This window comes from Rhinatrema bivittatum, chromosome 2, assembly GCF_901001135.1.
Source record: "Rhinatrema bivittatum chromosome 2, aRhiBiv1.1, whole genome shotgun sequence".
Taxonomy (NCBI): Eukaryota; Metazoa; Chordata; class Amphibia; order Gymnophiona; family Rhinatrematidae; genus Rhinatrema; species Rhinatrema bivittatum.
The window spans coordinates 91,071,244-91,098,619 of NC_042616.1; the positions used below are offsets into that span (position 1 = coordinate 91,071,244).

The 27,376-nt window shown below is 41.9% G+C and overlaps 1 protein-coding gene across 8 annotated transcripts in view; it reads right to left on the minus strand.

Moving 5' to 3' along the window:
- The window catches only part of KMT2C (lysine methyltransferase 2C), a 979,844-nt gene that overhangs the window by 271,377 nt on the left and 681,091 nt on the right, over positions 1 to 27,376 (minus strand). For all 8 annotated transcript variants that reach the window (XM_029588444.1, XM_029588443.1, XM_029588442.1 and 5 more), the window contains one exon: positions 17,576 to 17,767. In XM_029588444.1, coding sequence (XP_029444304.1) covers positions 17,576 to 17,767 — 192 coding nt within the window. The remainder of the gene's footprint in view (positions 1 to 17,575; positions 17,768 to 27,376) is intronic.

Here is a 27,376-nt window from a genome sequence, read left to right on the forward strand (position 1 = left end):
CCTCTGCTTATCTTATTTTTTATCCTAATAGATCCATTCCCAACCCATTGGATCGATCGCTTTTATGACATGTATGACTATGTAATTTAAATTGTTTTCCTAGTCAATTAAATTTAAGGTAACTTCATTTCTGCTTGCTTCTGTTTGTGGAACTGCTCTCCAAGCCAGGATCCAGGGCTTGGATTGAGATTTCTCCTGTACCCAGCCCTCCATTGGACCCTCTCCTCCTCCTCCACCTCGTGGCTGTTAACCCCTCCCCCAGCTGGAAGACGTCCCAGAAACTAAACAAATCCACCTTTAAATCTCCATCTTGCGCCTGCGTCGCGCACCTAAGGAGCACAACAAAGGGGCCAGCCCCTTTGTGCACCCTCTGAGCACCCTCCGGTTGTACCGCTGCTCCACAGGACCTGACCGCTGCTTGACCCTTCCTCTACGCTCCACCGTCTGCCAACAGCTCTGTGACTCCAGGCACCCATTAAGGTTACCTGGCCCAAGCACCTACTTTCAGCAAAAACTTCACACGCCTCAGGTGACTTCTATCTTTTGCAGCTTGCTGTTAGTGTATGTACCTTTAATATCTGCTCTTGACTCTTCTGACACCGCTGTATATGCTTCAACCTCTATTAATTCACTGTTACAGTCACCGCTTTACACCGATATACTATTTGTGACCACAACCTCACTGTTTGTTTATTTCCTCCTGCTATCTGCCCCCTGCCTACAGCAATGCCCGTTCCTCCTTATCCCCCCACCATGACCTGCATTTCCAGCCTCCCTATCCCACGCATCCATCACCCCTCCCACAGAACACATTACCCCCTATTAACCACCCAGCCCAGATTCTTCCTCCTCCCTATCCTCGTCTCCCCTTTCACTCAGCACCTCGGTCTCACCACCCTCTTCATCATGCTTATGAATGCTCAGTCCCTATCCAAGAAAACTGTCACACTGTCTGATCTACTAGATGACCATAAGCCAGACATATGTGCCGTCACTAAAACCTGGCTCAAGGACTCTGATATTGTCCTCCTCAATCAGCTCCCTTCTGACACCTATGACTTTTTCTCCATCCCAAGACCGAAGAAACGAGGCGGTGGTCTCCTCCTCGCTGCTAAAAAGCACATGAATCTCAAACCTGTAAAAATCATCACACCACACAAATTAGAGATTGGGCTATTCAAATCTCAGAATCTCCAGGTCTGCCTAGTATATGCCCCCCCTAGCATTCTCGAACACAACCCCTCTTCCCTTATAGAGTTTATCTCCAACAACATCAACAGCGATGCCCCTGCCATTATCCTGGGGGATTTCAACCTCCATGTTGATGCCACCCCCCGCTCCACCTCATGTGAAGCCATCCTCAGCACACTCGAAGCCATCGGCTTTACCCAAGTTATCACCTCCCCCCACGCACAAAGCAGGGCACACCCTGGACCTCCTCTTTGTCAACTCCAGCATTAGCCTACCCTCTAAACCACACTGTACCCCTGTCCCATGGTCCGATCACGCTATTGTCAAATCCTCCATCTCTATAAAGATACCCAAACCATCCAAATCCCCCTCCACCACATCTTTTGCCTACAGAAAACCCTGCCCCAGTGAGGACCTCACCTCAGCCTTTGCCAGCTCTTCTCTGAAACTCAACTGCTCAACTCCAAACACAGCCCTAGACTCTTGGAGCCACATCACCTTAGATATCGCAAACAAACTGTGCCCTATCACCACACATAAAACTAAACTATCTGCAAAAAAACAAAACCCATGGTACTCCCCAGACCTCAAACTAATGAAATATGAGCTCAGGCAGAAAGAACGCACATGGCGTAAAGACCCATCCCCGCAAAAAGCATCCATATTCAAATCCTCACTACATCTCTACAGGTTAGCCACCCTTAAAGCCAAACGAGACTACTACGCCCTAAGAATCCACGATTACAAATATAACCCCAAAGCCCTCTTCACCTATGTTTCTTCCCTTACCAAACACACATCCCCCCCCATTCCTGACAGCGAAGCCAGCAGCAAATGTGAAGAACTGGGATGCTACTTTCATGACAAAATCGCAACCATCCTTCTCCGATTTCCCTCTACTCCCTCCTCGCTCCCAGCTGCTACAGGCACTGTCCCACTCTCATCCTCCTTTAACGACCTTGAACTCGTTTCATCCACTGAAATCACATCTATCCTCAAAAAGATGAAACCTGCGACTCATCCATCAGACACTATCCCCACCAAAGCCCTACTCACCATACCTGACATCATTTCCAAACCCATTGCAGATGTTATCAATTGCTCCCTCTCTTCAGGCATTGTCCCTGACCCACTCAAGCATGCTGTGGTCAAACCACTGCTCAAAAAACCTGCACTTGACCCCAAGGACCCCGCCAACTTTCACCCTATCTCCAATCTCCCTTTCATCTCAAAAATCATGGAGAAGGTCGTCAACTCGCAACTTACAGAATTCCTTGAAACTCACAACCTTCTCCACCCCTCTCAATTTGGCTTCCGTAAACACCTCAACACTGAGACCCTCTTACTTTCCTTGACTGACTACTTACTCAGGGGAATGGATCAAGGTCACAGCTACCTTCTTGCTCTACTGGACATTTCAGCAGCTTTTGACACCATAAATCACACCCACCTCCTTGCCCGCCTAACCGACATTGGCCTTTCCGGCACAGCCCTTAAGTTCTCATCCTACCTCGACAATAGGAAATTCACCGTGAAATAGGCAATGCTGAGTCCTCCCACTACGCCCTCGCCCAAGGAGTCCCCCAAGGCTCCTCCCTCTCTTCTACCCTCTTTAACATTTACCTCACCCCCTTGTGCAAACTCTTATCAGAACTTGGCCTCAAATTCTCTCTCTACACTGATGATGTTCAAATCATCATACCCATTCAAGGCTCCCTATCTGACACCCTTGAATCCTGGGGAAACCATCTAGCTGCCATCAACTCCTTACTTACCAACCTCCACCTTGCTCTAAACACTGCCCAAACTGAACTCCTCCTCATATCCCATCACTCCCCTACTAATCCCGCACTCTCAATTGACTCTGCTATCAAGATTCATCATGCACAGCCCTGCGCAAGGAACCTGGGGGTCCTAATTGACCAACAACTGAACTTCAAAAAACATATCACTGCCACACTCAAAGAGGGTTTTTTCAAACTTAAAGTCTTAAAAAACCTGAAACCTCTCCTTCACGCTAGTGACTTCCGCACTGTCATCCAGGCTACACTGGCATCCAAGATGGATTACTGTAACTCCCTCTTTCTTGGCCTACCCTACTCCTCCTTAAAGCCCCTCCAAATGCTACAGAACACTGTAGCCAGAACCCTCTTCAACGCTCACAAATACGACCATATTTCCCCTATACTGAAGGACCTACACTGGCTCCCTATTCCCTCCCGTATCCTCTTTAAATCCCTGACCATTATACATAAAGCCTTATATTCCCATCACTCCAACTGGCTGGCAGATCCCCTCCAATTTGCCTGCTCGAATCGACCAACAAGGACCACTAACAAAGGGTCCCTCCATGTGCCATCCCTAAAGAAAGCACACCTTGCAGCTACAAGGGATCGGGCGCTCTCCATTGCTGGACCTATGCACTGGAACTCACTCCCAACCCACCTCAGACTTGAACCTTGCATCACCAAATTCAGAGCCCAGCTCAAAACCTGGCTATTCAAACAAGCCTTTCCCCAACACCCTTGATGAATATTGAATTGTGATGGATCATGACCTGAATTTGACTATGACCTTGTTCTTATGACATTATAGTTCACTTGTTGTTTGTTCCTATGCTTCTCTGCTCTCCTTATGGTTTTTTGTACCCCTTACTTGTAATTTCCGTTGCTTTTGTTCCATGTAAACCAAGGTGATGTTTCGACTAACATCGGTATAGAAGACTTTTAAATAAATAAATAAATAAATAACTATTTTGCCCAGTTTATTATACTGTATGTTCTTGGTTCCATGTATCGCCTTACAGGCAGTTTTTTGTTCCTTGTATACATCGGTATAGAAGACTTTTAAATAAATAAATAAATAAATAAATAACTATTTTGCCCAGTTTATTATACTGTATGTTCTTGGTTCCATGCATCACCTTACAGGCAGTTTTTTGTTCCTTGTAAACCGGTTTGATTTGTATCTAATGCAAGAAGATCGGTATATAAAAACTAAAACTAGAAATAAATAAATAAATATGAGAGATTATCAGGTTATTGTTCATAATTCAGCAAGAAAAATTTGTGATACTTCAGGAATTTTACAAAACGTTATATATGGCAGAAACAGTAAATATAGAAACAATTTATTTATGCAGATTTGAGACTCCTGCCTTGTCATAATTGGAATTAGAGAAACTCAATATTCCAATTACTGCACTGGAAATTTCTAGGATTATTAAAAAGTTACATAATTTCAAATGAGCAAGCTCAGATGAACTGGATGCCAGTTTCTAAAAGATTTTGAATGAACAGATATCAGATAGCTTGCGAGGTTTCTGAGGAAATGACTAAAAGAGGAACATGTTAAAAATGCTATTGCAATCATCCCTAAATAAGGGAGAGATTTGACTATTAGAGTCTTATAGAGGGAGGTCCAGTTGTAGCAAAGATTTTTATATCTTGGTTAACTACTTGCCACACTTCGGCAGTTGGGATTTGTTCATGGGAAGGGATCTTCTTCCAACATGTGTAGACTGCTATTGGTATGATAAGCATGTATGTAAGGGGAGGTTAAAGGCCCATGACTAATAGGATTTGATGCTAAGAAAGCATTTGACAGTGTATTTTGTTCATTTCTGCTTATTAGATATGGATTTGAAGGGTCTATTTTTGATTATATTAAAGTTCTTTTCTCCAATCCTGCAGCACAAGTTTTTGCCAGTGGTGCCCTATCAGAACTCTTTGACTTGTCAAGAGGTATTAGACAGGAATCTCCCCTGCCCCTTTTATTATTTACTGACATTAGAACCTCTGGTTATTAAATTGGAAAAAGAAAAAAGTATTACTAGTCAGGTGCTTCCTTATGCTGATATTCTTTTGTGTGGAGACTCCTCTGGTCAGCCGCTAGATGGCCCTAGATTCCTGCCCAGAGAATTTACAGCTTAGTAGCACCTCCTCTTGAGACTGGCTGTGATTGGTGGTCTCAGTCTTCTTGGGGGGTGGACGGGGAACTAGGAGTAGGAGCGGTGTGGTCAATTTGAGTTAGTGTTTGAGGAGTGAGGAGCTATTTTGTGTTTCTCCTGATTTTGAGTGAGGCTTACTCATCCCATTCAATACTTTTGTCACCGAGGAAATTCTAAGCAGTGCACTCCCTGCCTGTGAGTATTTACCTCCTTTTTATAGAGTTTATGTTAAGATTTTTGCTATTTTTGTGAGAGTTGACTGGTTTGATTCCTGCACCCTTTTGGTGAAGGTCATACCCTGGATCTGGGGGACAGAGCGCTGAAGACCTGTGAATACCCTTATAATCCAGAGTAGAAGCAAGATCAGTGACAGCATGACCCCAGCCAGAAAGACTTTGGCAGTGAAGATGGTTTTCCCCTTTGTGTTGTGAGGAGGGTTTTGATCCACTCCTCCTCACAGGGAAGCTGGGCTGTACAATTGGCTTCCTGCTTGCATCAGACTTTTCCTTCAAAGAAGTCACATTCATCAGAAGTTCAGAAGGAGGAGCAAGATCTGGGGACCCTCAGCAGGATCTCCATTCCAAAGAGGCCAGGACATTTGGACTCAGGTAGATTTTTTCTGGGTTTTAGGGAATTCCACACCAGTAGGATTTCCTTGGCCTACTGGGACAACACATGCACTGAGTAGAGGACTGATAAGCCACATTTCAGGAACCAGAGAAACAGGACACATACCCATAGCAAGAGAGAGCAGTGTAAATTAAGATAGTTGTAAATCTCAAACATTTGGATTTATTTTGGATGATGATTACACTTTGAAGGATCAGTAAATTTAATTTGAACACCCAGATCTCTGTCCAGCTTGCCTTTCCCTACATTCAATCACAAAAGTTACCAGAGAGATATACACACAATAGGAAGGATTCACTTCACCTCCTGGGCCAAAGTGGTCTTCCTTTACCCCTATAAAAATAACCCACACTTTGGGGACAAGCAAGAGGGTAAGAGCATTAGTGGAGACAGCCCCAGAATAATAAATACTTTTGTGTGCCCTTGGAGACAGTATATACACCTAAGAAAAAAAAGGTTACATTAGCTTCTCTTCAAAACAATCTTCTTTGTCACATAGTTTTTTGGGCTTTAAATAAAACAGAAAAATCAGAGGCACTAGATATTTCAGGGATGTTATCTGTTGGGTGGGGAATTTTCCTTTGTGATTTGCAGCTGATACTATTAAATATCTAGGACCAATTCACAAAAAACCTAAGTTTTGTTATTCATGTGTGGGAATGAGTGGTGATTCCCACAGGCCTGGAAACAAATTAGACTGACTTCAGCCTTTCTTAAAACATGTTCTTTATTCACAACTTCACACATGCACAATAGTAGACTGTCTTCTCCTAAGACAGGGTACTCTCTTTACTTAGTGTGTTGCTTCATCTCAGCTCAAGGTTTGGACACTATTGCATACAAGAGCTGCTTTCCTCGCAGAGACTTCAGGCCTGGTCTGGTTATCTTCACCTGGATCCCAGCTCTTATTCCCCAGTCTCTGGCTACACCCTCTGAGCCCCACCTGCCCCGCAGGATCCCATTCATAGAGCATATTCTCCTCAGTGGATATAAAGTGGACCAGGCATCTAGCCTGATCCTGCACCAGTAAATAAGGGAACACTAGGGATGATGTCTCACATCATGTAATATTTCCCCCTTGTTGTCAGTCTTTAAGAACAAATTGCTGAGTTGGATGGAGTTCCCCCTATTGCTTCAAGGTAGAATTGTTCTCATAAAGATGGTCTTCTTTCTGAAAGTATTAAATATGTTGCACATGTTGCCTCTGGAACTTATTTAGGAAAGATATCAACATTATGAATGCTATATGTGTAAAGGTTTTGTGGAAATGTTAAGAGTCAGATTACAACTTTCCAAATAAATAGCACCCAGGGGTGAAGGAGGTATGATTTTCTAAATTTTAGATATTATAATATGGCATATTTCTTAAGATTTGTAGGAGACTGGTTAATAAATAAAAATAATTTCTCAAATCTGGATATGGAGCTACGATTTACTTTTCATATAAATTTGACATTTCTTTTGCATGAGACAAGAAATGAGCTACTAGAGTGTTTATTAAGTTCCTTGCTTGTGAAGGCTGCCAGATTTGTGTGGAACTTTGAGAAGATTCTTGTGAATTTTCATATTATTTGCCTTTTAGAGGTAATTTATTATTCTCACCAGGTGACATGTATCCAATGTTTCAGGTTTTAGAAGCAGGATGTGGTGATATCAAACAGGACATATACAATCATTTGACTACTGTTTATTAAAACTGGGCTTTCAGAAGAAAGATCGCTTATCTTCAGTTAAGAAATCACATTGTAAAAATATTCAAGTTATTTTTTTCTAAATATTTTTCACCAGCATTTCAGAGGCTGATGCACTATATAAAGCTGGTAAAGGTACATTATTTACTCTTTAAACATTTTTACACAATGCTGAAGATTACAAGATATCTCTTGCATTAGCAGATATTTGGGAAAAAGATTTCCAAGTTCAAATTACTAAGAGGATATGTATACTATTAATGTCTCTGTATATAAAACTACAAAAAAATGTACTGCATGAACTACAGTTGAGGATTATGTATAGGATGACTTTCACCACTGTGAGTTTTTAAATTTGGTATTGCAAAGTCTAGTAAATGTTTGAAGTTTGGATAAGATAATGCCACAATTCATTGTCTCTGGGACTGTAGTTGGTTCCGCAACTTTGAGTGGTTATTTCCCATCATATTGTAACATTGACCAAAAATGTGATGCCAAAAACAGCATTCTTTTGTTTTCTTGGTTACATATAGTATCTCAAAATACATTTACTGATAATCATCACAAATTACACCGGTAAACAAAGTTTTTGTTTCCTTCAGGCTTTTTGGTGTTCCAAAGAGATTTTTTGATGCTGATCACAGATATTACTTCGAAATTTGTACATCACATAAGGTTTTTGAGAAACAGCCAATTTTGTGTTATAATAATTGTGAAATTTTAAATCATAATCTTGCGAACATATATTTTCTTGCTGGACAGTAGTTTTTATGATTTTTAAAATTCATGTCATATTTTTGACGGCCATAAGCAACATAACATGTAACAGAAACTAACTTTTTAAAAAATACATCAAGAAACTCTGCCTGATCATGGCAGAACTTGCTCGGGCAAGCCCCAGCTCAGCTACAAGATTCCAACTTGTTTCCATGATGATGTAGCCTTATATAAGCAGCAGCAATGAGTAGTCTCCTATGCAACGTCTGTGAGAATGAGCGAATCATATCGCTATAACTGTTGAGTTTAAAGCTTGTGGATTTAATTTCATATACTTTATGAAATGTTGCGCCTATGTCGTAATAGCCGTGACACGTTTTCTTACATCTGTGGTGAGTTTACTCAAAGCACAGAAAAGGAGTAAGACTGCACTCATTAAGAAGGCATACGAGTTATACTTCGGGTGCAAAATTGTTGACCAGGACAGAGCATGGGCTCCTCATATATGTTGCGCATCTTGCGCCAGTAGTCTGCAAGCTTGGCTGAAAGGTGTGCGTCCATCCATGCCGTTTGCCAATCCAGTGATATGGAGGGAACAGAAAGATCATATAACTGACTGTTACTTCTGCATGACGAATGTGTCAGGATATTCACCAATGAACCAGAGTACCCAAACCTTGAATTGGCAATGAGACCAGTGCCGCATGATGAAAGTCTTCCTGTTCCAAAACCGTCAGAGGTGTGGACACTTGATGATGAGGCGGTAGGCGATGATGGCAAGCCATCGCAGATGGAAACTGCAGCTGATCCTGACTCTGTGCCATCAACATCCAGCAATCCTCATTTAATATCTCAGTCAGAGCTGAACGATCTGGTCAGAGATTTGGCTTTATCGAAGGTTGCAAGGATGGAATCTTGTCATCTGATATGAAAATTTCAGTATTTCACAGCCGACATGAAGATTTGACAAAATATTTCAACCAAGTAGACAGTCTGACTTTTTGCTGTGACATCAATGGATTGTTTTGTGCTCTAAGATGTGACCACGATCCAATAGAATGGCGATTGTTTATTGATTCATCAATCTTACGTTTGAAGGCTGTTTTGCTGCACAATGGCAATATCTACCCATCAATACCTGTCGGACATGCCATTCATATGAAAGAAACGTGTGAGAACATGCAGTTATTGATGAACCACATTGCGTACTTGAAGTACAACTCTAATTTGTGTGGTGATCTCAAGGTACTTGCAATTCTACTGGGTCTGCAGCTTGGTTATACCAAGTATTGTTGCTTCCTTTGTGAGTGGGTTAGTCGAGCAAGAGATTCACAATACGTCAGAAAAGTCTGGCCTCTCCGCAAGAAGTTGGTTCCAGGGCAGAAGGGCATGACCCATTGGTGGATCCAAGTAAGATATTTCTTCCACCTTTGCACATCAAATTTGGACTGATGAAAAACTTCATTAAGGCAATGAACAAGCAAAGTAAAGCCTTTGATTATTTGCGGCAAATGTTTCCACGCATAAGTGACGTCAAGATAAAAGAAGGTGTTTTCGTTGGCCCACAAATCTGAGCTGTGATGGACAACCACTTTGATGGTCTTCTGCAAGGTAAAGAATGTGTTGCGTGGATAGCCTTCAAGAATGTCGTTTGTATCTTTCTAGGCAACTATAAGGCAGCAGACTATGTCGAACAGGTTGAAAATCTGTTTCAGGCATACAAATTGATGAAGTACAACATGTCATTGAAGATACATTTTCTTCATTCCCACTTGGACTTCTTCCCACACAACCTTGGCACTGTGAGTGACGAACATGGTGAAAGGTTTCATCAAGACATTGTCAAAATGGAGAAATGGTATCAAGGCAAGTAGAACCCCTCCATGCTGGGTGACTATTGTTGGACTCTCATCCGCGAAGCTTTGGACAGTGATTACAAACGAAAATCTGCAGCAAAACATTTTTAGTTTTGTTTTCTGGTGTCAACATTGCCATTATAGCTTATGCCGCTACAGACATGTAACAATGCTTAATGTGTATCGCACTTTTCTGGCAAATGGTACATGATACAGACATAATAAATGCATATATGTGTTCAACTTGTTAAAATCTACTTCTTTCACCGAAGGTTGTGGAGGAAACAAAATGTTCCCAGAAATTTGTTTACCAGTGTTATTTTTACTTAAAAAAACCCAACAACCCTAGTAGCTAAGGATTGTATTTTGACAATGGCTCAACAAGGAGAGACTTGACCTTTTAATATGGTAGACAGAAATTCTGGATCTGCTTTACATGGTGTTCAAGACATCAATTTTGAAGTCTGAGAAGGCAAAAAAATTTTGAAGTCTGAGAATACAAGAATAAATTGTGGGGGTCTTTGGAAATGGATATTCAGAGGCAAGTAAAGAATGTTAGTTAATTTGCATAAATATATATCCAATAGATATTTTTTTAATCTAATACATAAGATAAAATGGTCTATAGAAAGGATAATGTTCCAGCAACAACTTCTGATGGTGTTCCTATGTTGTTCTGAATGTGTAATGTGGGGTTTGGGAAAAATGGTCCAGTTATTTCTAAAGTACTTGTATGTATCTAAGAAATACTGTAACCATGTTTATTAATAAAATGATTACAAAAATTGGCAGAAGAAAGGCATGGTTAAGATGTAAGGTGAAAGAGGCTTTTTATAATTAAAAGAACATATTTCAAAAAAATGGAAAGAGTTCAAATGAAGAAAATAGGAAAAGGTATAAGCACTGAGAAGTTAGATACAAAACATTGATAAAGGTAGCTAAGAAGAGAATTTGAAAAGAAGCTTGCTGTAAGAGGCAAAAATGCACAATAAAAACTTTTTCAAATATATCCGATATAGGAAGCCTGTAAGGGAGTCAGTTGGACCATTAGATAATCAAGGGATAAAAGGGGCACTTAGGGACGACAAGGCCATAGCAGAAAGACTAAACAAATTCTCTGCTTTGGGGTTTATTGAGGAGGAAGTTGGGGAAATACCCATGTCAGAAATTGTATTTAATGTTGATGATTTAAAGGAACTGAAAGAAATCATGGTGCACCTAGGAGATGTAAAAGGGCAAATTAAACAGTAAAATCTCCTGGACCAGATTGTATACTCGCCAGAGTTCTGAAAGAACTAAAAAATGAAATTGCAGATCTAATACTAGTAATTTGCAACCTATCATTAAAATTCTCTATTATACATGAAGATCAAAGAGTGGCCAATGTAATGACAATCTTTAAAAAGGACTCCAAGGTAATCCATGAAATTATAGATGGGCAAGTCTGGCATCACAGCCAGGAAAAATGGTAGAAACTATTCTAAAGAAAAAAACGACAACAGTAAAGTTTGATTGGTGTTAGGGTCAACTTGATTTAAATCTAAGGCCCTGGGAACTGCAGGCTGGGAACCTGCAGCTGAGTTACAGAAGCTGCTGGCACCCCAGGGAGTCATAGCATATTTACTCTGTATACTAGAGAGAGCTATCCATATTTCTGCAGCATTCTTAGACCAGCACTGGGTGTGCCCCAAATTAAACCAGTATATAAGGAACTGTCAGAAAGCACTCAGAATCTGCCTGTTCATCTGGTCTTTGATTCCTGACCCAGTTCCTGTGTTTCTCCCTTGTAATCTTGTTCTAGTGTTCCTGCCTTGAAATTCTGTCCATGTGTTCTTGACCTGAAATCTAGCCTATGAGAGGGATTGTATAAGAAGCTCCCTCAGAACACATTAAAAGGGCAGCCATATCTATCTGGCTCAGTTTTCCTTAAGAGCCAATCCAGCAAGGTATTCTAGGCTAGGGAGGATCCCTGCAGCCTTGGATAAGAAAGTAGCACCCAGAAAGTTAGGGAGGCCCCAGAGAGAAGAACTGTGCATATTTGACTGTTGTGAGACTGCCAAGGTAAGTGGGTTCTATGCTATATTAAGATTTTGCTAATAAAGAATTTGTGTGAAATCAGCCAGAATTTAGCCTCCTTTTTTGTACTCCTGTCTGTTTCCCAACTCATGGCAGCTCCCATAAAAGTGGGATCCCTGTTCTAAATGGGAAGCACAGGCAGGAGCCCCCAGAGAGGGAAGAAAACTTTTTTTTTCCTTTTCCTGTGGCCTGACCGCAGGGACAGCATGGAACTTTGATATATCAAGCCAAGGGTTTTAGCCCTACCTGAAGCAGCTAGGGTTATAACCAGTTAGTAAGGGCTGGACAGGCCAGAGAGTGTTTTGTTTATCTGTAAGTATCCTTTTCGGGACATTCATCAAGTTTGTGGTTTGCATAGGTGGAGGAGCAAAGAACATGTAGTGGCTAGTATATGTTCTGGCAGAGGGTCAACAGCAGCTTCATAAAGTTGTGCAAAATTTACATGAACAGTTCACCCAGCAACAGGGGATGCTGGCGCAGATTGCTCAAGCCATGCAAATTGCCACATCCAAGGTGAATCCATTAAATCACATCATGTTTAAGATAAAGGCAGGGGAGGACTTGGAAATCTTCCTGAAAAACCTCAAAAGGACCACCCACCTGTCAAGTTGGCCAGAAGTCAATTGGAACATGTATCTGGAAAATTTGTTCACAGGCAAAAGCCAAACCACCTTTCAAGCGGCTAACCCAGATAGAAGGGCTCCTATGCAGAGTTCAAGATCACCATCCTAGAAAAAGCTTGGTATACCCTCAGAAACATACCAGCAGCAGTTCCAGCTGAGCATCCTATAGCCTGGGGAAAGCACCCAAAACCTGTTCCATCGCCTGAAAGATGCCAGCTGGAAGTGGCTACAGCTGTAGGCAAAAAATGAATTAAAGGTAGCCAAACAGGTGCTTCTAGAACATTTTCTAAATGGGCTTAACCAGCCCATGCAGAATTGGGTCTGCCAACTCCCAGGGCTTATTTTGGAAACAGTACTAGAAGTGGCGGATGCCTTCCATCAGGCACAATTGATGCCTGATGTGGTATGGAGGTCAGAAAGACAGCCTGCACAGCCTCTCTGGCACAGCAATGAGAGCAGAGGACCCCAGCAATGATCTTCTGAGGCAGACAGCTCATCTTCTGTAGCCAGGCTACCTGCTACATCCTCACTTATTTGTTTTAACTGTGGAAGGAGAGGTCATTTGGCAAGGGACTACAGATATGAAGGAAGCAAAGTTATGGACGTCAGCTTAGTGACGCAGCAAAAAGTAGATTATAAATTTGTTCAAGATGCTATTTTATGACTTGTTTTCTTATATTTTATTAGTTTTATGTTGCTAAATGTTTAACTAATACAATATTTATGTATTTTCTCTTATTCACTTAGTACAACTATGTTGGTTATGCAGAATATAAATAATGGTAAATAAATAAAAGAATAGATGATATAGTCCATATGGATAAAGGTAAATCTCCAAAGCAAGGATGGTCCTCAAATTAAAGGAAAAAAGGAGCCTTGGAGATACTAGCTCAACCCAGAAATGAGCGTATGGATACTTTCTCCTCCTGTTCCTTCTGTGTGGAAAATGGACATGTGGAGGAATATTGCCCTTATAGGGGAGGAAAGAGACATTCCCTTGCAGGCATCTGCTGACAAAGTAGAGCAGGAACCAAGAGCATGTTCCTACTGTGGAACATAAGAACACACTGTCAAGGACTGCCCCTGGAGAAAAAATGAAGAGTGAGAGCATGAATGGGTGCACACTTTTTCAAAGCTCCAAAGTTATAATTTTGTGAACATTCCTCATTCAGGACTTGAGGAGTTTATGATCCAGATGGAACTGAAGTTCCAAAAGGTGCTATTCCAGGCTGTGTCACTTCTGCAGGCGAGTCTACTTTAGGCTGCACCGGCAAATCTGAAGACTTCTTTCCTGCCATGTCAGGAACTCCACTTTCCAAGACTCTTTAACCAGATCCTGGGGACCCATGCACATGATTCCATACCACTTTAACAGTAGGAAAGGTTAGTGGGGGGTTGGTTCCTTGAGTTCATAAAGCAATGTTCTTTCTTGTTCAACAAATTTACTTATCACTATCCCAATAATGAGGCTAAGGTGGCCCTGCTAATTAGCTATCTGGATAGGCTTTAAACTTGCTAAAGCATGAGACAGTAGACCCCTTTCTTGAAGGCTACCCAGGATTTGTGGGGGGCTTTGGTTCAAGCCTTTAGTGTGTCTGATCGGAGGGGAATTTCTGCCCATGCAAACAGCCATTTTCTTCGCTTTGTCTAAATCTGCACCTAGAAGACCTGTCTTGGTTGGTGTATTCAGCCTTTGATCTTCCCTTGCTGAATTTGCACAGAGGGGTGCTATTTCATCTGTATCTCTAGTTCCTGCACTGGTAAGTTCAGTGCCAGTTGTCTCTACAGCTCCAGTTCTTGCATTCATGAATCCAGCTCCAGCTGTCTTTACAGCTTCACCTCCAGCATCCACACTAGTGAAGTCAGCCTTGTTGTCCATACTGTATGGCTCCTGTTCCTGTGTCAGCAAATTCAGATCTGGCTGTCCGTATAATTCCAGCTCCGGCTTCAATTCTTGTACCAGGGAAGTCAGCACCAGCTCTCTCTACAGCTTCAGTGCCTGCTTCTGTATCAGTGAATCCAGCATCAGTGATCTATATAATTCGTGTTCCTGCTGCAGTGAATACAATGTCAGCTGTTTATGCAGCTTTAGTTCCTTCGCTGACGAATTATTGGAACCAGCTCTCCTGTATGGCCCAGCTCCAGTTCTTGCATCAGCAAATCCAACCTCAACTGTGTTGACTGCTCCAGGCAAAAAGGACCTTATGGTTGCCTTAGCAGTCATCCTCCAGGAGATACATTTGTCTATCCTGAAGTAATCTGCCATGGTCACCAGGATAAGATGCTGTACTGTGCCTCCAGCTCAGCTTCAAGTCACCTCTAGTCATCTCAGTGAGCCCAATTCCGCCTCTGGTAACCTTCTCTCCCGACCGTGCTCCTGCTGCCCCAGAAAGAGCAAAAGAAAGCTGGTTAGGTTTAAAGTAACTGGCAAAAGATAGCCAGATAACTTTAACTAGGGATATTCAATGGGACATATATGCCGCTGAATATCCAGGATAATTTATCCAGCTAAAATTTGCTAGATAAGTTCTTTGTGCAAAGTTTTTTAAATATTGGCCTCAATGTATGTAAAAGTCATTTGACAAAGTCCCTCATGAGAGACTTCTGAGAAAATTAAGAAGTCATCCCTATTGTGGATTGTGAACTGGTTAAAAAAATATGAAAAAGAGTAGCACTAAATGGTTCGTTTTCTCAAAGGAGGAAGTTAATAGTGGAGTGCCCCAGGGAGATGTACTGAGACTAATACTTTTTAATATATTTATAAATGATCAGGAAAATGCAACAAAGAGCGGTGATCAAATATGCAGACACAAAATTATTCAAAATTGTTAAATCACAAGTGGACTGTGAGAAATTGCAGCAGACCTTGTGAGACTGGAAAATGGAAAATCCAAACTGCAGAAGAAATTTAATATGGACGAGTGCAAAATTATGCACATAGGGAAAAATAATCCAAATTGTAGTTACATGCTGTTAGGTTTCATATAAGGAATCACCACCCAGGAAAATTATCTAGGCATTACCTTGACTCAAGTGTATGGTAGCAGTTTTAAAAAAAAAGCAAATAGAATGTTAGCAATTATTAGACAAGGAATGGAGAATAAAAGAATAATATCGTAATACCTCTGCATTGTTCCGTGGTGTGACTGCACTTAAGAGAACTGTGTGCAATTCTGGCTGCTGCAACTCAGAAAAGATATAGCAGAACTAGAAAAGGCAGAGAGAAGGACAACCAAAATGATAAAGGGAATGGAATGGCTTCACTGTGAGAAAAGAATAAAGAGGCGAGGGATTTTTTAGCTTAGAGAAGAGGCAGCTGAAGGGAGATCTGATATAGGTCTATAAAATCATGAATGGAGTAGAACGGCTAAATGTGAATTGGTTGTTTTATCTTATTAAAATTTATAAATCGCTAAATTCAAATCTATTATAATAAGCAGTGTACAGTTAAAACAGAGTATCAATTTTCACAAAATAAAACAAAACTATACAAAAAAGATAAAGACTAGGAAACATTCCTTTAGTTACTAAGTAGCACATTTAAAACAAATCTGACAACATAGTTTTTCATTCAATGCACAATTAAGCACTGAAATTCACTGCTGGAGGATGTGGTAGACAGCATAGCTGGTTTTAAAAAAAAGGTTTGGACAAATTCATGGAAGAAAAGTTCATAAATAAATTATTAATCAGGCAAACATGGGGAAAACCATTACTTATCCCTGGGCATAATCAGTACAGAATATATTATTTATATGGGATCCTGCCAGGTAGTTGTGATCTAGATTGGCCACTGCTGCAAACAGAATACTAGGCTTAATGGACTCTTGGTCTGACCCTGTATGGCAATTCTTATGTTCTTAATTAAACAGAATATATTTTATCCCACATCACTGCGGCAGGAGTAAAAATAAATAATATTGATCTTTGAAAAAAATGGATTAGTAGTAACTTGAGACACTTTTTAGTGGACCAACATATCAAATAATGTTATAGTATATGAGCTGACTAAACCAAATAGGTTCCTTATTCAGAAAGGGGCGGATTTTAAGAGCCCTGCTCGCCTAAATCCGCCCAAAACCGGGCGGATTTAGGCGAGCAGGGCCCTGCGCGCTGGGAAGCCTATTTTACATAGGCCTACCGGCGCGCGCAGAGCCCCGGGACTCGCGTAAGTCCCGGGGTTCTCCGAGGGGGCGTGTCGGGGGGCGGGCCCGGTCGTCGCGGCGTTTCGGGGGCGTGTCGGCAGCGTTTTGGGGGCGGGTACAGGGGCGTGGCTACGGCCCGGGGCGGTCCGGGGGCGTGGCCGCGCCCTCCGTACCCACCCCCAGGTCGCTGCCCGGCGCGCAGGAGGCCCGCTCGCGCGCGGGGATTTACTCCTCCCTCCGGGAGGAGTAAATCCCTGGAGAAAGGTAAGGGGGAGGTGTAGACAGGGCCGGGCGGGTGGGTTAGGTAGAGGAAAGTGAGGGGAGGGCGTTAGAGGATTCCCTCCAAGGCCGCTCCGATTTCGGAGCGGCCTTGGAGGCTATACAAAATCCATAGCCTTGCGCGCGCCGATCCAGGTTTTTAGCAGATACGCGCGGCTCCGCGCGTATCTACTAAAATCCAGCGTACTTTTGTTTGCGCCTGGAGCGCAAACAAAAGTAGGCTATTCGCGCTCCTTTTAAAATCCGCCCCATAGAGAATTACTATGATAAAAGTTGGTTCAATAACAGGTATCACACCTACCAGGATTCCACTTCAGAAATACAGCACATGCCGCCACTTTAAGTGTGATTAAATTAAGTGCTGTATACGATTTTCTAACAAATTTCAATTTTCCCACTCCCACTCCCAAAAACACACCTGTCTGAATTTCCATTCCTGCTCATGTTCTGATTCTTTCTGCTTTAAGGGATCTTTAAAGAGATCAGAGTCAATGCGTGAACCAGGATCAATGATATCCTGTTGTTGTTGCTGCTGCTGTCTTTTCATAGAATCATTTGACATCTGTACTTTGTTGATGCGTAAAGCAGCTCGGTTATCTCGGGCTTTTTGCTTGGAAAAGAAACAAAATTAAAAAATTAACAAAATACATAATACAAATGTAAAGAATGAAGAAGCAAACATTCTTGCCACTACATATGAAAAAATAAAGCTATATTAATACTTAATTAATTTATAGGATTCTTCTAGGTTTTAATGCAATATTTAATACTGGATTTTGGTACATAATACATTTCATGATAAATAATATAATTAGTTTGACAAAAGTAAACAGTGCACCTCTACTGGTCATGTATTTCCATAGGAAATTATTAAAAAAAATATGAACAAGAAAAAATATATATTAGATTAGATTGGGGTCAATTTTCAAAGGTTTAGTTATAAACTATGATGTAAAGTTTCAAAGGGGTAAGCTGATGCACATTGAAGCATGAAGGTCGGCGTGTACCCAGGGATGCAGCAATTTTATAACATACAAGTGTATGTTATTAAATAGCAAAGCAGCCCCCACCTCCAGACTGGCAAGTATAGCTCTGGGGTACAACAGCAAGGCACAGTGGCAAAGGAAATTCCAAGATGTAAGGTCTGGGCATGAAAGCAAGGCTGAATGGCTCAAAGACCCCCAAAGTGCAGGGTAGAATTCAGATTTTCTTCTAGAATGGGTTTGCCAAATGCAAAGGTTATTATCACAATTAGTACATCACAAAGATTTCTCTGATGAGATGATTGTGGGGTGGTTTTCCAGGAAACTAGTGAGGGCTGCTTTATTTACAGACCATTTTGCACATCACTGAGCTGGCCTTTAGCCTGTTTGATTTCCTGGTTTTGCATGGAATCTCTGACATTACTCTAAGTTTTATCACATGCATATATCAAAATGGCTTCTCATGAGCATCTTTTGTGATGTGCTAAGTGTGACTTACACCTTGAAGTCACTCTTTGTGCTGCATAGCCCCTTTATCAGTGCTTGCTTTGGAGGTTTTACTGTCACCGTTTCTGCTTTGTTCCCCCCTTCATGTTGACTTAGGGTGCTAATGCCACTTCTGGTGCCAGTTTGCCACTTGAGATGCCATCAAGGGTTTATGGCATTGTTGCTGGTAAGTGGTTACCTCTTCTAGAGCCTTGGGATATTCTTTACACACAATCTCTATTTGATTTGCTGAACTGAGACTACTTTTTGGGTTCTTGCTGACATTGCCAGTGCCAACCTAGTCAATTTTGGACATATTTACATTTACTTTATCTGTTCTGCATTTCCCTATCCCTGACATTATTGTTTTTATGTCACTGGAAATGTGAAGATTACAATTGTTGATTATTTTGCATTGGTATTGCAATGCCCACTGACTGTGCCAGAACCACGTTGCTGTGTGAAGACACAAAGAAACTGCTGCAGAGGGTGTTACACTGTCTGCTCTGCACTACTACTCTAGCACAGACATGCTTCGCAACACAGCCTGTTATGCTGCACTCTCTGCCCTGCCCTCACTGCTCATTTATGTCCACTGACTAGTGCCCACTGTCCACACTGTGTCTACTGCCAGGCAAACAGTGAGTGTCACACAGTCTGCTCTGCACTACTTCTCTGACACAGACAGGCTTCACAAAATAACCTATTATGCTGCATTCTCTGCCCTGCCCTCACTGCTCAAGTGTCCGCTGCCCACTAGGGATGTGCAGGGGAAAAAACATTTGTTTTCATTATTTGGTTCATTTTCAGGAGTTTTATTTCCCATAAATTTTGGTTCGTGCATTGAGTGATTCATTTCATTTGTGTGAAAAAAAACAAATCAAGCAATAAAAAAGAAAATGGCTAAAAAAACCAAAAACAAAGTCTTCCTCCCAATCTCACGGAAAAATGCTGGGCCCAGGATTCCCCCTAGCCCCCACTTACCTGGTCCGGTGGGGATCCGCTGGCAAGAACTAGGCCAAACCTTAGAATTACGTAGGCCAAGGCTGTGATAGGTTGCTGGAGTTTCAGCCTACTCAAGGCTGATGTCTCGGCGGGAGCCTGGACCCAGGCTCAACGCTGCAGCCTGGAGACTGGATCTAGAAGCCAGGACCTCACACCTGACCCAGGACTGATACTGTAGGGAATGCTATACATCAAAATTGCACCGTCTATTGGGTGAATGTGCTGGAGTTAATTAACTCAGGCATTGAACTTCATTTGGCATTGAAGAGCTGAAGAAAGAAGAGAACCCGAAGAGGGGCTCCCTAGCTTGGGCTCCGAGGCCTGGGTCAAAGCTGAGGCCTTTGTGTCAGGACCTGGTCTCCAGGTCAGGTTGCAGCATTGGGCCTGGGCTCGGGTTAAGGCCAAGGCCCAGGGGTTGGGACCCGGCCTTTTGGTCGGGTCGCTGTGTCGGGCCTGTGTTCAGGCTGAGGCTCTGATGCCGGGACCCAGTCTTCGTCAGATACCAGACGGATAAGCTAGGCTTTTTTTTTTTTTTAATTTTCAGAGGTCTTGGCTGAGGCCTTGGTGTTGGCCCGTGCCTCTGCCAAGACCCAGATGCTGCACTTAGGCTTCGGCCTAGGTCTTAGTTTAGGACCGATGCATTACTTTAAAACAAAACAAATGAATAAGGTTCGTTTCATTCGGGGGATCCCAATTCGGGCCCCCCAAATAAAACAAATTAGCCTTATTCATTGCATTTTGCACTTTCGTTTTAAACGAATGCACATCCCTACCACCTACACTATGCTCACTGCCAGGCAAACTGAGAATAAATGATTAATCTCAAGTATACCTATTACCTAAGGCTTTAATCACCAGAAAGGAAAAACAGAACAGCAATTGCACGTGAAGCAACACAAATCTGCAATGAATCACAGATATTGTGATGTAGTGCTGCTTAACTGCTTTATTTTCCTTTCTTATGTGGTAGGCTGTTTATGGGCTGGCACAATAAAACTATAAAATATGCCACAGCAAACACACTATAGAAAAAAACAGAGAGAGCTCAGAGCTATGCTTTAACACAGATAATGTTTTGAGAAGCACTGCATAGCAAATCTGATGTGCTCAGTCTTTAAGAGCAGGGTCACAGTATTCTGTCCACAGTGATAGGTCAGACTGGCAAAATGCTTCACTATGATAAATCATTCCTCTCATATCCTTGACAACATGCCCATTCTCTTCGTCTGATCTACATTGTGTCAATTTCTAACTATACACATGCACCTGTTGCATTCCTATGATTTCTTTGAGTCCATTGACTATAATGGCTTATATAAATCATTCTATTTTAAAAGATTGAAATGAATAGGATTTATTTATTTCGGGGGATCCTCAATTTGTTTCGGTGTCCCATCCACGGAGCAGAGGAGTTTCTGATGCTTCCCGAGAGCTGCCTCCCTGTTGGCTGTCAAAGAGAGGCTGTGGCCCCCTCTCCTTCTGATGTCATTAGCACAGGAGCATGAAAAGCAGGAGCAGGATGCTGGACTGACTATGTTTGCCATGCCATCTTTTTCAACTGTGCTCCCTCCAGGACCAGGATGTCACACCATCCTCTGAGTAGAGGAGTTTCTGAACTTCCCAAGAGCTGTCTCCCTGCTTGCTGTCAACAAGGGGCTGTAGCCCTGCCCCTTGCTGGGGCAAGGCCACAGCATGGGGGCGGGTGAAGAGCAGGTTGCCAGAGGCACCCTGTGAAGAAGGTGCGCATGCTCCATCATGCGCACGAAGGAGCACAAAAAAGGAATTCCTTTGTGCATTCCAAGTGTGCCCAAGTCATTTGTTATTTCTGTTGCTACTACTATGAATGCTTTTTCCATCTGCAATTCTGGTGATTCTTGGTTGTGGCAAGTACAGTGCCTTGTCCTCTTGCTCTCATTCAGTGTATGAGTGTCTGCCATGTTGTCTTGCTCCTGTGCAATGTGCTGATACATGTTCGCCTGACACAATTGCCTTATCTGACCTAAAAATTATTTTGAACAATGGACAGGCCATTAGACAAAAGTTGCCAGTAATCAGAGATATCATCTGCTGAGCTACCAGACTTTTGTTTTGCATAACTGAAACCTGGCTTAATGATTCTGACACAACCTACTTAAATACTGTAGATTGCATCTTCCAGATTATAAACTGATACCTTAGCCTTGATTGAAAAGTAGAGGAGGCGGCTTGCTGATAATTTAAAGGAGCTCTTTTCAGTCTTATATATGATTTGCTTTGGGTTAACCATTAGTGGATGACAGCAACACAGCAAGAAGTCAGGGCCGAAGCTCCTCCCAAGATGAACCAACTTGAAGGTGAAACTGAATATCATCAGCAAAAAGGCAATACCCCAGGGTTAGCCCTGCCAGCAACATACAAGTCCATTGCATATAGATGTTAAAAAGCTATGCCGACAGGGCTGAATCCTGGAGTAAGGCCAGTTGAAGTGGGATGTGATGAGGAAGAAACCTGACCCATTTGTTCTATTTGTGACCAACCTGACAAGTATGAGGTAAACCAGCTGAGAATTGACCCTGTTGAGCCAAAATCTCTGACGGTTTAATAAAATCTGGTGATCTATAGTATCAAATTCTGAAGAGATGACTAGTGTAAGCACAAACATTTTTACCCATGTCTAAACTTCGTCTTAAGGAATTAACCAAAGAGACTAGCAAAATCTCAGTATTAAATAACTTCCAAAATGCAAATTGATAGGGATCAAGTATCTGGTTATTGTCCAGACTGAGAGACAATTGTTTCAAGACAGCAGGCTCTAAAATTTTAGACAAAAAAAAGAGAGTGGTGAAATTGGTTTGTATTTGTCCAAATCTTGATGGTCCAAATTAGATTTTGTAAGTAACAGCCATATTATCAATCTCTTCAACTGGGCAGGAACCAAATCCTCTTTCAATGAAAAGTTTACAAACTGAAAATTGAATAATTAGTTCTTTCATAGTCTTCAAGGTAATGGTTTTGCAAGGATTCAATGAAGAAGATGAATTATTTATAGTTGAAATTTCAAGCTGGGAAATAGTATCAAAGTTGGCCCATCTAGAGTCCAAGACATTGGGTATATCTTCAAACCACGAGGGGACATAATTAAAAAGAGTCAAAATTTTCTGAACTTTGGTCTCTTAAAAAATCAAAAAATTCCTCACAACTTTCACAGGTTAGAAATTTTTTCAGAGTAAGAGCTTCAGGGCAATATGTAAATTTGCGGGCAGTCGCAAATAAAATTTTCGGGTTATTATTAGCTGCTTGAATATATGATCCACAAAAGGCTTTCTCTGAGACATCAAATTTTTGTTTATAGTTAATGTGCATCTGCATATGGGAAACCAATGCAGCTCTAGAATGAGATCAACACCATGAACGCTCATATTTTCAGTGGGAGGAGGTTTAAATCTCATCCCACTGAACACAGGTAATTGACAAACAGGGGCAATATCATCACATATAGAAACAAGAGTATTCTCCCAAAACAGAACCACCTGCTCAGTATTATCAAAAGCACAACCTTCAAATTTACTTGCAACACAGGCTGCAAACTGTTCATTATCAAACCGATCTCTTCCAATAAAATGATAGGTATTTAGTGTCTATTATTGATGGACTAGCAAAAGAAAAATAGTTATAAGAAAATTATCAGACCAGCCTACAGGCAAAATTGTAGCTGTATAGGATTGTTTGGCCACCATTGTAGAGTTGAGAAAGATCAGATCTAATGAATGCCCTCTAACATGAGTGACTTTGTGTAAGATTTGCTGCCATCCCAGACTATGAAGGCCATCCAGAAAGGCCCCACAGCTTGCAGATAATGGGAAGGTATCAATATGAAGATTAAAGTCAACAAGGAGGCTCATGTTGTTGAGGTTGGTCTTGGAAAGAAGCAGTTGCTCGAAAAAAAAAAAGAGCCATTTAAGTTTAAAAGGTTTGGAGGGGCATAAACAAGGAAAATGCTAATAACATCAGCAGAGACCATTAGCATTTTCAATGGGGATTCATTACTTGCATTTTTAGCACTTAATCTTGTAAAAACAGACTTGCTAATTAGCCTTTGTAGTAACTCTAGTGTTGCCCCCCCCCCGTCACTTCAAATTGAGTGATATATGAGGGATCTCTCCCCTATTTTGACAAATTTTCACTGGTTGCCTGTAGAGTCATCTGTATTGTATAAAATCGCTATGCATATGCATAAACGTTTGGCGCTTGACTCATTTCCTTGGGCAAATTGTTGAGGATTTATAATCCATCAAGGGCCTTGAGATCCAATGCAGCCTGCTTGATCTTCCTTTGGTTCAGCATGCATCTATATGTGAAATACGTGAAAGGGAATTTTTGGTGGCAGAACCTGCTATGTGGAACCTTCTGCCACAGGAATTGCGGTTAACAAATTGTACCAAAACTTTTAAAGTTGCACTAAAAAGCCATTTTTTGAGACTGGCATACAACTGATATTTTGAGAAGGTCCCATTATTAACTTTATTCATTTTACAGTTTGAGTAGTAGTCTCTCTGTTTCAATTGTCTCTTATGTTTTGTATCCATTTGATTATGTATGTAACTCTGTAAGCCACCTAGAGCCATCAAAATTGGTGGGATATAAGTAGAAAGAAATAAAATGAACAAATTAGCCCTTATTTGTTTCATTTTTCAATTTTGTTTGAAACTAATGCACATGCCTAATGACCAATTTGACCAGTTTGTCTAGCAGTTTGCCCAGTCTATAGCTATGTCCTCAAAACCCTTCTGGTTTTTTAGCCGGCACCCACCAAATTTAAACCAGACCCCTCAAGAAATTCATATATGGCTAGAAATATTTATTCAGACTTACACCTCATCTATAAAAGTAACCTTGCACTGAAATATACCTGCTATAAACACAATACTCACTAACATCAAAACAAGACTTGTAATAAAGACACTACTTAGTACTATATAAATAAAAATGTATAAAGATAGAAGAAGGTGGTTTCATATATAAATTTGTAACGGTACCTGTACAGGTTACCTACATTTATCTGAAAATAATCATTAACCAACCTCCAACCACCTATATTATTAGAAACAAATGTAGTGTCTAAAAAGAATGTGATTGTTATGTTGCGACCGTCGCTGCCCGATGTCTCCACTCTGCCCACCTTGCCGCATTGGCGACTCCCTCTGGGGTTGATGCAAGGCTGGCTGCCGCGGCGTTTTTCAGCCGCCCTCATCCGGCGAACCCCAGACTGGCCTCACGCTGCAATTCGCCATGTTGACCTGATGCCCAGGGGCGCACGCGCGGCCCCGCCTCAAGTACCAGAAGCGGCGCGAACCTCAGGGGCGTCCCCCTGAGATGACATCATCCGCTTCAGATATTTAAAGGTCTCTGAATTGCTAACAACTCGAGTTAGCAAGGATAACGGATAAGGATACGGATAAGGATTCGTTCTATCTACGCTACTCTACCTCCTCAGACTAACCAGGGGTACCCGCTCCTCGGGGGCCTCCTTCTCTCTTACTTTGTAGATTGCAGTCTGGAATCGATACTCACTCCTCGAGGGCCCCTCATTCCCGGACTTCTTCGGAATTCACTTCTGTCTGGAAGTCATCGCTGCCTACTACATCTATGAGTTATCATCGCTCTCTCAGAGCTTTCCATGGAACCAGGTACTCATTCCTCACGGGCCTACTTCATTCCAGCTCCTGGGCTTCTATGAGACATTGTGTGAGTGTTACCATCAGGTTCTGTCCATGAACTCTGCATACCGTGCCTACTCACTATATTTCATTTTCTCTACAGCTCAGCCTCCAGGGATCGCTTTTCCAGTATCTGAGGGACTACAGTCCAGCCGGGCATTCCAGCTCACTACTGCCACCTCTGGTGGTTCAGTATACTGTCTAATAAAAGAAGTAGTGTGTGTCTGTCTCCTAACTCTGAGCCTGACCGGAGATCCCTCTCGGGATCTTTCCCCTGGGACGTGGTAATCTGCCACTGGTCCAAGGATCCACCCACAACTCTCCTAAATAATAACATGTTATTCATCAAAAAAACATGTTGAAAGCTGTGATCAAGAAAGTAAATGGATCACACAAAGAAAAGTTTTTTTAGTATTCAAACTACTTAGCAGTTATATGGTTCCCAACGTAGCCGAATTTCGGAACTTTTTCCTTCTTCAGGGGATCCAACACGGCCAGATATTCACCATTCTTACGTTCGGTGTCTTGCCAAACTGCTCTTTTCATGAAGACTAATTTAAATTGCTTTCTGATGCCAGCTTCAAAAGCAAATTGACTAATGATCATCAATTTTCACAGAACTCAGAAACTGGCCAAGGACAACCAATCACAATCTTCGTTCAAACCCATAGGGGATATCGTGCGCAAAGTAAATATCCAATATTGCTCCCAGTAATTTAATCGCTTTGAAAGGTCTCCACCACATATAATCCGATTAAGTTGTTCTAGGACTGTCCACTGCAAATCCTCGAAGAGATGTTGTTTGCCACACAATGAGCCACTATGGGTGCAGTCAGTCTAGATGTATTTAATCATGATCGATGTTCCATTAATCTAACCTTCACCGGGTGATTAGTACAGCCCACATATATTTTAGGGCAAGGACAAATGATGATGTAAACATTTGATGACTGACAATTGGTAATAGACTTGTGTTTAACAAGGTGTCTAGTAACAGGATCCTGCCAAGATTGTCTTTCAATAGTATTGGCACAAACACTGCACTGTTGATACTTGTTATGATGCCCCAATGATCTTACACCTTTCTCTAAAAAGTAAATGTGTACAATCTAATCCCGTATGTTAGCCCCCTGTGAAGTGGCAATCAAAGGAGGCTCTTGAAAAATCTGATTCAGTGTCACAATATGCCGTTCATCCCACAACACCTTTTATTATTGACTAGTTGAAAAGGCACATCAAAAAGAATAGCTGACACGTCTTCTCTATCTGTGCACAAAGGTCCTGATCATGACCCTTCTCCGTCCTGATGCTTCAGCTGTCCTCTGATCCACACGGCCTGCTTCATTTCCACAGGAATTTTTATTTGTCCTGTGGCCCACATGGGCTGCTACTATTTTCAGCTTCTCAGCCCACCGGTAGGACATCTGGCACTTCTATGTTGGCAGGTTGACACAGAGAAGTTCTGCAGTCTTCTCTCCCTGTTCCCTCTCAGTGTGACTAAAAAGTGAATGGACAGACCAGACATAACATTGTATACTATGTGCCTTCCACCCGTGCATGCACACATGAGGCTAGTGAAATAAGCATGATGCCTATTATATTTTATATGGTGCATGATGACTGTGGCCTTCTGATCAAAGTACTGACATCATCACCACCTAAAATGGAGGAGGTAGTGAAGACAAAAACGGTGAAAGTTTTCAAAGGGGCATGAGATAAACACTGTCGGCCGAATTTTAAAATGGCCACGTGTGCAAATATTGGCACTTAGATATGTGGCTGGGCCCTGCATGCGCCGTGCGTATTTTCAAAAGAGTCCGGCCATGCGCATAAGTGCCGTTACCACACAATTGCCAAGCACTAAAAAAGGGGTGGGCCGGGAAGCAGGGCAGGATAGAGGCTGGCCAGGACAGTGGCCATTAGCCGCTGTCCCGGGGAAGTGCGTGCTGGCAGTCGGCCGGTGCGCGCAAGTTGCTTCTGCTCCAATGGAGCAGTAAGTTTAAAAAAAAAAAAATTAAAAAATTCTTTTACTTAGGTAGGGAGTAGGGA